This window comes from Galeopterus variegatus, unplaced genomic scaffold, assembly GCF_000696425.1.
Source record: "Galeopterus variegatus unplaced genomic scaffold, G_variegatus-3.0.2 Scaffold119, whole genome shotgun sequence".
Classification (NCBI taxonomy): domain Eukaryota; kingdom Metazoa; phylum Chordata; class Mammalia; order Dermoptera; family Cynocephalidae; genus Galeopterus; species Galeopterus variegatus.
The window spans coordinates 379,700-390,025 of NW_007726230.1; the positions used below are offsets into that span (position 1 = coordinate 379,700).

The window sequence follows — 10,326 nt, forward strand, 5'->3', positions numbered from 1 at the left end:
CCCCCCAAAAATTTTTTTTTTTTTTTTTTTTTTTTGTGGCTGGCCAGTACATAGATTGAACCCTGGACCTTGGTGTTGTCAGCACCACGCTCCTACCAACTGAGCTAATAGCCAGCCCCCTATGTCTTTTTTCTGGCTCCTCTTCCTCTGCGTAGCCCTTAATGGTGGGATTTTCTCTGCTCAGTCTTCCTGGGTGGCCTCATCTACTCCAGTGGCTCTCACCCCCACCTCTACTCCAGCTCTCAAACCCATCATCCAGGCCAGCTCTCTCCAGAGCTCTGGACCCCACATTCCAGCCAACCTTGGACAGTTCCACATCCCACCCCCCCCAATCCTTGCCCTCCTCCTGTCCTTGAGGGCCAGGGTTTTGTGTTATGATGTGTATGAGATACAATCTTGTTTGTTCCTTCTCTGCTGCAATTCAAAATGGCACGTCCTCACCTGCTATATGCTTCTTCAGGTGCATGCCTACATCATCAGCTACCTGAAGAAGGAGATGCCAAGTGTGTTTGGAAAGGAAAACAAGAAGAGAGAACTTATCAGCAGGTTACCAGAAATCTACATTCAGCTGCAGCGAGAATACCAGATTTCTGCAGGGGACTTCCCTGAGGTCAAGGCAATGCAGGTACTGGGAGACCATTCCAATGTCATGGTCAGGGGTGGAGATGCAGTGCCATGTTGTCTGGCCTTTGCTGGGGACACCTGAGGATGTCGTGGCTTCAGATCAAAGATGATGCAATGGATTCGTCTTCCTAATGGTGATCTATGATAGCAGGCTCCTGTGGTTAAAGCAGAAATTGCCTCCCTTTTGAAATGTTTAAACAAAAGGGGACACAGCAAAAGGTAAATGAAGCTCACACAAAAAAATCCAATGAGCAGCCCTCTTAGACTGTGTTCAAAGAGGTTATTTTGATGTTGAAGTGACACCTGTTTTTCAGAATCCTAGAACCTTAAGGGAATCAGAGCTGGTAGTGGCCTTGAAGGTCACCTTGAGTGGCCTCCTCAAGCCCCGCCCAGCCCTGCCCCGCACTGTGGGATTATGTGCTCAGGCAGCCTTGCTGCTGCAGGCTCAAGGGCTCTGTCAGGGGCCGTGGGGCTCTGTGGACACGGCTGGACTTTGCTGGACACAGCCTAAATGGGTCCTGCATTCAGCTGCCCTGGCCTAACCAGTTTGTCCACCGCCCTGCAATGGTGTTAGACAAGCATGTCCTCCTGAGCAAGGCCACCCCATCTGGCTTTTGTATAGACTGTCCTCACAGACCCAGACTGGCCATCTTCTTGTCCAGTGCAAAGACCCATCTGCACTGAGGGCCACAGTCCTCCCCATAAAGCAGATGACATAAACTCAGAGGCCTGCAGCTACCAGCCAATAACATGAACAGGTGAAGCAGGCCAGGCGAAAGACACACCATGTCGCCCTCTCTGACTACCTTTTGTTTTCCCACATTTGATAGAGATGTGGGTTCCCAGAATTATGTCTCTACAGGGAGGAAAACAATTCTGCAAGTGTAATGGGAACTTGTCAGGGGCCCATGGTGGGGCGCAGTGGAGAATGCATGCCCCACCTCAGTGCAGAAGCCCTGTGTAGCCCAGGGTCACTCCCTGTGGGAATACCAGCCTGGGTGGTTCTAGAGAAGACAGAAACCTGGATGTGTATGAAAAATCACCTGGTTTTCAAATTTTGCCTTAAACTTTCAAAAATTACTACACAGGCCAAACAAAGCCCACCTGTATACTGACTGCACCCCGAGACCAACAGGTACCAACTTCTGCCCTGAGCCACAGAGAGTGACAGCACTGCAGTAAGGTGCAGTTTAAAAACTGCAGACAGGTGAAGCTGGAAGGTTGGGCCCCTGAGGTCCTGCTGGCCTCAGGAGGGGCATAGAAGGAGGATGCCAGGAGAAGGGAAAACCAGGCAGTGGAAGTGAGGGTCAACAGGCAGCCAGAGGGAAGCTTTGATTCTGATGGGCTTTTTTTTCTTAATATATACTTTATATAAATTACACACTAACACAGGGGTGGGTTATACTTACTGTTTTGATGGCAGCTCTTTACGACCAGGTTTGCATCTGCAACCTGTGATCTGGTCAAATATGATTTAGCTGTATTTATTTTCAAATAAATACAGAAATGCCTTTTATCTTCCAGCAATGAAATAGGTATTCCTGTGCTCAGAGGATTAACTGTGTTTTTCTGGTCACAAGATGGCTAATTGAAGGGCTATGGGGACCTGAGCAGTCTCCCTGATGGGTTCCCCTTTCACACCCTTGACTGAACTGTAGGACAGGTGTTTCCTTGTACCCTTCTATATTTCAGAAGGGAACTTGGTTTCCTGACCTACATGAGAGTTGTGAAGAAATACATAGCATGTACTATGGCCTAGCGAGGGCCTCTGTGACCCATTAGCCTCATGAGTCACCACAAGGCCCTGCCCACAAGAAGACGCTGCTCCTGAGGCCCTGAACCTCCACTGAGGCCTCCCTTACAGGGACTCTCCTGCTGGTCCCCAGGTGATTGCCAGTAACATAGCGAGCAGACTCTGGAACCAGAGCTACTCATGACAAAGTTAGCCTAGGCCTGGCTGAGTCAGAGGACACCAGGCCTCTCAGAACTGGGGTAAAGGACCGTCCGTGAGAAAGAAAACAAGGAGACCATGGCCACAGCCCATTTAGCCGGAGGCTACAGGAAGTGTGCGAACCTTTGCTGAGAACACCTGTGGGTCAGGCCCCACCCCAGGTACCTCAGCACCTTCAGTGGACTCCTGAGTACCCTGAGACTGGGACCAAGGAGTCCCGCCTGACAGGTGCCCCATCCACTAGTGTTCATTTATTCATTGATCCAAGAAATAGTAACGAAGCCTACTATGGCCAGGCACTGTTTTAGGCCCCTGGAATAAATGAGCAAACAAAAATGAGTATACGGGGGGTTACGGGGGGTTAGTCTTTGACATTATGACTGTAGCTGGCAATGAAGCTTTTGGCAGCAAAGCTCATTGTTGGTGCACGTGCTCCTCGTTACAACATGAGCACTGTTGTGCTTCAGTGTAATTAATTAAATTATATAATGTCTGTTGTTTAGCGTCTCTGTCCCTCATAAGGCTGTAACTCCATGAGGGCAGTGACACACATCCTGTTCACTGCCATATTCCCAGCATCTAGGATGTGGTAGGTGCTCAATTAATGCATGTTGAGGGAGTTGATAAGTTAGTGTATGTTTATATCATAGTAGGCTCTAGGGTAATGAATTTCTCAGACCCTGACCCAGCCCTGATTCCCATAGGGCTTAAAGACCAGGGAGTTCCAGAGCAAATCCCTAGAAGCTGGAAGAAGATTCCTTCTTGGGAAGCTAGCTGGGCCCTGGTCACACCACCCCAGTCCCTTCAGAGAATCCACAGGATACGAGGCAGGCCTGGAACCTGTCGAGGAGTGCTCACCGTTACCTGATACTTCAGGCTAATTTGCTGACACCCAGGAAGCTTCGAGGGGTTTGTGACTGTGGGGTAGGGCCTCATCCCTGAGTCTGTTGAGAGTCTAACATCCTCTACAACCTAGACGTTCAACCTCACATCAACTGCGTCTGGGACAGAGGAGGGAACATAAGCTTACAGATGACTATCTGATCATCTTCACACATATCGGGGTCGTGCTGTGTTATCTCATGGACCAAGCTGGTCAGGGTGACTCTTGGCCATAGCAGTGAGCTGAATATGTATGTTGAAGGCTTTTCCCAGGTGCTAGGACAGGCCTGTGACCTGCTTGATAGGCTGCCTGCATCTTCCCTGCACCCTTCCAGAGAGAATCTGACATATGGCACAGATGTGTTGATGCTGCAGAATGAAAGGAACACTAGAAATGCCACCTTTGTTGCTGACTCAGTTGTCTTCCTACTGGAAAGAGAATTTGTACCCCACAGCTGATGAGTTGGCAGCATTTCAACAGCAGAGGGCAGCAGAGCATCCCCATCTGCTCAGGCCCTCACCGGGATTTGGAAGCTGCTTCTGGTGACTGTTGGGAATGAGCAGGCAAAGGATAGCCCAGCCAGAGACTGGGCTGGGAGCTGAGCTTTGTCCCTTGGGAGGGAGCAATTCCAGGATCTCAGGCTTGGTGGATACAGATGTTGATGGGTAAATCCTTAAATTCCCCAGTGTGTATTCATCCCAATAGAGAGACTTCTGTTTTGGACTCACCGTGGCAGAAGGCAGGGATGATGGTGGTTTAGCATGTACCCCACACTCCTTCGTCAGGCTTGTGGGGGATCACAGGGACAAGAGTGTGGGGTTATTTCCTGTGTGCCTTCTGGGGCCGGAATAGCTGCTACTTCCTGTCCACCCCTGCAAATCTGTGGCCATTTCCCCTCACCAGTTTTCCAGAGGTTTACCATCGGAATCCACGGCCCCTGCAGGCTGGTGGAAAGCTTGGGCGGGCACCGCCGTCATCCATCTGCTTGGCCAGACACAGGGCTCTGTGTGTGCTCAGAGCTCAGGCTCATTTGTGAGGAAATCAGGTAGGTGTTCATGCACCCAGGGGAATCCAAACTTGTTTACCACAGCAGCACTGGGATTTTTGTGTAGGATGACTGCTCCTCCTCTCCTCGCCTTTCTCCAGTCAGTCCCCTTAGCTGACTGAGGCACTGGCAGCAGGAGCCCAAAGTGCTGGCAGCATTCTTTGCGGTTGATGCTGGAGTGACCTGCTGGTGACTGTGATCTGCCACTGAGGATGAAGGACACAGAAACCAGAACTTGCTCTAGAGAACTGACCTGCCCTGCCCCACCGCTCTGAGCTGAGTGGAGATGGAGTGACCTGCTGGTGACTGTGATCTGCCACTGAGGATGAAGGACACAGAAACCAGAACTGGCTCTAGAGAACTGACCTGCCCTGCCCCACCGCTCTGAGCTGAGTGGAGACTGCACGCTGGGTTTCAGCTCAGCACAGGGTGGTTTGATGGCCGCAGAGTTTGCTGCCTGAGAGCTAGGAGGCCCTTCCCTAGAGATCTGTGACATGTGGAGCCTTCTGCTCTATTCCCTCCACCATCTGAAGCTCAGGGCTCCACTTCTAATATCAGCACAGAATTCCTGCCCTGCCACACATCCTAGAGACCACAGTTTTAATTATCTATTGGAAACAACCTGCTCGTCCAACTACAGGGGGAAGGGTAAATGAAGAATAGCCTAGCTAAACAGGTCAATGTTGTATAGCTATTAAGAATAAGGTTGCATAAAAATCAATATCATGGAAATACATGACCTTAGTTCCTAAAAGTGCGGGTTGTTTAACAGTGTGATATTATTTCAGTTAGAGTGTGTGTGCGCACACGCGTGTGTGTTTGTTAAAATGGCTAGGGATGTATGCCCAGATATGTTAGCAGAGGTTATTGCCAGGTCACGGGATTATAAATTATTTTACATTTTTATTTTTGCTTATCAATTTTTTCTTAATTTTTTATAATAAATGTGTGATATTTATGATTACACCAAGTTGGGGTTTTTTTCCCCCTAGCAGCCTATCATATTGCTTCTGTCCAAAACAGTCAAGTCTGACTTTTCCTCAAGAATCTCCCTCCTCATCTCTAGAAAATTGCACACCTGAATAGCCTGTCTCTGGTGACTTCTAGAATTATCCTTACAGACATTCTTCACCAGACTCCATATAAAAATTGTGATTATTGGAATATTTGTGTATTTAATTGGTAAAACTGAGGTTGAAGACATTTTCCATTAGGTCTTTGAGGCCCCTCATATAAAGTCCTAGGTAACTCCTAGGTTCAGGGGCAAGAAAGTTTGTCTCTTGCAATGACCAGGTGCTTCTGTCAGTAATGAGACAGTAGCATCCCTGGGGACGCCTGTGGTTGGCTGAGGAGCTCAGACTCCTCAGAGCTTTGTGCTTACAGGGAATAGTTTTCCATAACTGTAGCCATCTGTTGTAATGATTCTCTCCCTCCCTCTTTTAATTACTTGGCTTTTCCCTTTCTAATGACTTTCTTATATTTCATGTCATCCTTTTTTCACTATGTTAAGTCCTTTTTGAAAGTAGGCATGAACTAAATAACTGGAGTGTCCTTCCTGTATTACAACATAAGCTCCTTTAAAACAGAAAGTATGGCTTTTCATATTTATATCCCCAGGCCCCAGAACAGGGTCTGATGCACAGCAAATGACCAATAAACGTTGGATAGACAGCTGGTTGGATGGCTGGCTGGTTGGATGGACGGATGGTTGGGTGGACGGATGGTTGGGCGGACGGCTGGTTGGGCGGACAGCTGGTTGGGTGGATGGATGGATGTTTGGATGGACGGCTGGTTGGGTGGATGGATGGATGGTTGGATGGACGGCTGGTTGGATGGACGGATGGCTGGTTGGGTGGATGGATGGTTGGATGGATAGAGGAGTAGCCAAGAACCGAGGTAGGAAAGGCTGTTTCCACTGTGCCATCCACAGCGCCTCTGTGGCATCCTGTAGTCTGCTCCATCCCGGCCGGACAGTTGCCATGTGTCCCTGGCCCTCTCCAGAGGCTGTGCTCTTGCTGCTCTATCTACTAACAGACCACTTCTCCAGAGAGGTGGAGTTGAGACCTGTCCTGACCTGGCCTGTGATACTCAGCCATACTGGCTAGACTTATACACTCACCCTCCCAGCCCTACTCCTCTCCTTACCAGTTTCAACTTTCACTTATTTGTCCATGTTTTTGAAATGACAGCTGATTAGTAATGGTTATTTTATATCTACAAGATCTCCAAGCCCTGCCTAAATACCTACCTGGAGTAGCTTCAATGCTCCTGGTCAGGCCATGCCTTGGTGGGGCTATTCCTGCAGGGTTCCTACTCAAGTGGCCTCCTGGGCTCATTCATAGGAGGTTAGAGCCAGGGAGAAGTTACCCTAAACTACATTTTTTTAACTGATCCCAAAACAAAATCCTCAAATAATTGTTTTACCTAAATATAGTCTCTCTGTTGCAGCTTCATGTTCCAGCACAGAGCGCATTAGTGAAGAGTCATGATACCTGGGCTCTAGTCTTGACTCCTCCTGGACACCCCAGGCGGTGCTCTGTAAAATGGGGTTATTAATACCTGCCCTTCCTTACTCCCAGGATTGCTGTGAAGATCAACTGAAGTATGTAGTAAAATCACTTTGAGAGAGAAAATGCTAAATTTCTACAGCACTAGAAAGCAAAAGGCAGCATGAAAGAGGGTTTTCTCAAAGTCCTAGTGGTTTGCTGTCACTCATGCGGGCACCAGCAACAATAAGCTACTATAGAAAAAACCACACTGCATCCCATGCGACTCGTTTCTTCTTCCAAAGCCACTCCTATATTTGGTGAGCTTGGATGTGGGGACCCCTCTAAAGAGAGAGCTCAGGAATAGCACGGGGTGCGCTGGCATGTCTGCTTGAAGGGAGAATTAGTCTCTCCCTCGAGCTTCTCCCCCATCACCCGTTTCCTCCTGAAGAGAGAGCATGTAACCAAGTCTGTGGTTTCTCCTTCTGCAGGAACAGCTTGAGAACTACGACTTCACCAAATTCCACTCACTGAAGCCCAAGCTGATCGAGGCCGTGGACAACATGCTGAGCAGCAAGATCTCGTCCCTGATGAGCCTCATCAGCCAGGAGGAGATGAGCGTGCCCTCGCAGCTCGTGCAGGGTGGCGCCTTCGATGGCACCACCGAGGGTCCCTTCAACCAGGGCTACGGGGAGGGGGCCAAGGAGGGCGCTGACGAGGAGGAGTGGGTCGTGGCCAAGGACAAGCCCGTGTACGACGAGCTCTTCTACACCCTGTCCCCTGTTAATGGCAAGATATCGGGGGTCAATGCCAAGAAGGAGATGGTGACCTCCAAGCTGCCCAATAGCGTCCTTGGCAAGATCTGGAAGCTGGCTGACTGTGACTGCGACGGCATGCTGGACGAGGAGGAGTTCGCGCTGGCCAAGCACCTCATCAAGATCAAGCTCGACGGCTATGAGCTGCCCAACAGCCTGCCCCCCCACCTCGTGCCCCCCTCTCACAGGAAGTCCCTGCCGAATGCCGACTGAGGGGTGTGCCACAGGACAAGGCAGCAGTGCAGGGTGGGATTGGGGGGCCTGGGCCTGAGGCCTGCTCTGCCACTGACTCACTGAACGACCTTGGGCGAGGCACTGTCCTCTCCATGCCTCAGTTTCCCATTCTGTGGAATGGGGAGGGCAGACACTGGACACTAGATGAGGTCCTTTCACCTCTAAAATTCCCTGAGTTTCTATTAAAATATTGGGGGCTGGGGACAGGGTGGATAAGGAGATCAAAAGGTTGAGAAGAAAGGGCAGTTGTCCAAAGAGTACCCCGGAGCCTGGAGAAAGACGCATGTGGAGATGGCATAGTGGAATCCCAGGAACCATGAGTGGCTGGGGGCTTACTGGGAGTATTCGAATCTTTGAGGCTCCCTGGGCTGTTTGTCACTGTGAATGGCCTCTGTAGCACCTGTCTGTCCCTCAGAGGGCACCAGGAGGCAGCAATTTTTTATTTTGTTTCTTGTTATATTTGGAGTGGGAAAAAATAGAGCAGAGGGTTTCTGCTCTCTCCAGACAGTCTGCCAAAGAGAAGATTGATGCCCTCAGGTCTGAAAGGAGGATGTGCCATGTCTGTGGCCCCTGTCCCTTCTGCAATTGGAGTGGGAAAAAATAGAGCAGAGGGTTTCTGCTCTCTCCAGACAGTCTGCCAAAGAGAAAATTGATGCCCTCAGGTCTGAAAGGAGGATGTGCCATGTCTGTGGCCCCTGTCCCTTCTGCAGGTGCCAGCAAAGCATCTGTCCCAGCACCCCCTGACCTGCCCTCCCAGGCCTCCCTGTATTTGGTCAGGAGTCTGGCACTCACAACCTTTATTGACCCCTGGAAAGGCTTCTTTTGCATTTCAGGTCATGTGGAAGTCTGAAGATCAGCTTTTCTTACTGATTTGTCTAATAAGTTATAGCAAAGTCTGTCTATCATACGTAAACTACTACTATTGACTCTCCTCAATTGTCCAGCCATTCAGTGTTCCCTAGACTTCTTGGTTGGTGGCAGGTTTTAAATTCAGCAAAAACACATGTTGGTACATGTGGTGTCCTCGGCCCTGTGGACCCAGAGGTCCCAGCCTTGTCCTGGACTGTCGGGTAGAAGAGATTAGTCCGCTGGAGTTAGACACTGTTTTTGTAGGAAATAAGCATTTTTATTATACCCTGTTTGTTTGTTTGTTTCTTACAAGATAAAAGCCTTTATACAGAAACAAAGTGGAATCTTTCATATAAAGCCTTTTCTTCAAAGGTGGTGTGGCTGGTATCATGAATGCCCCTCACGAGGCAGGATTTGGGCACTTACCTTTCCACTGGCTCCTGAGTGTTCTTTCCCCAAGTGCCCCGTGGAAACCTCTCTGGACTGCTTGCTGAAGTGGCTGTGTCGGGTGGAGTGGTGAATCCTCACCGCCACCTCCCTCCTCTGTGGGCACTGGTGGGGGAGGCAGGTGCCCTTCACCATTGCTCATGCTGTAAAAGAGAGAGACACGTGGGCCCTGCCAGAACCAGAAGTGAATAAAATGAGAACAGTCCCACTGAGCCTTCCAAAAAACAGTTGTTTTTTGTTTGTTTGGTTTTTTCTGTCACATGCCTCTAATGACATCAGGGTTAGAACTGCAGATTTAAGAGAGAATACTGATTTGGGGGAAACATTTATCCAGATGCCAAACCTCACACTCCCTAGCTTACTTTCCAAATAATTTAGTTTTAAGAGAAGTAAATCCATAATGTGGTTTTTAGTCTTCATGAGCACTTTTAAATTAATAAGACACACAGAAAAGAAACGTGACTCCAGTGCTGTAATACGAGCAGGTGGTTTGGTGCATGTGTGAGGACCACCCACGCTGGTGAGCACAGTAGAGGCCACCAAAGGGCACAGCAAGACAGAAGGGAGTTCACTTGTCCAAAGGCTTATTAGAGATGCCGAGGAGAGCTGATTTCCCATTCCAAATTGTCTTGCTGCTTTAACTAAGCTTAGTTGCCATATACAAACATAAATACATACACACGAATATGTCACGAGTATGTATTTTTAAAACTTGTCGATGTGTACATATGTAGATATGGCCAAGTTTCATCCGTATAGACGCATATGGGGAAACTTTTTTAGTGGGCAGCAGGCTAAAGTTTCTGGTTTCTCCAAGGAAGGAAACTTCTCAGGGCACCGTGATCTCCCTACTCCCACAGCCTCAGCTGGGAGAGACTTCTGGCAGATGAATCCTTTCCCTGCTGGGACCTGGTGATGTTTTGGGAGACAAAAGAAAAGGAAATCGTGTCCACTTTTCTTAATTTCCTCTCACAACATGTCATTAATCGTGA

General features: G+C 49.1%; 1 protein-coding gene across 2 annotated transcripts in view; it reads left to right on the top strand.

Moving 5' to 3' along the window:
- The window catches only part of EHD4 (EH-domain containing 4), a 75,983-nt gene extending 67,381 nt beyond the window's left edge, over positions 1–8,602 (top strand). Inside the window, exons 5-6 of one of the 2 annotated variants that reach the window (XM_008587455.1) lie at positions 461–625; positions 7,481–8,036. In XM_008587455.1, the coding sequence (XP_008585677.1) occupies positions 461–625; positions 7,481–8,017 (702 nt within the window). In that variant the 3' untranslated portion in view covers positions 8,018–8,036. Of the gene's footprint in view, positions 1–460; positions 626–7,480 lie in introns of both variants that reach the window. The other variant, XM_008587447.1, reaches the window with a different exon arrangement.
- The last annotated feature ends 1,724 nt before the right edge of the window (positions 8,603–10,326 follow it).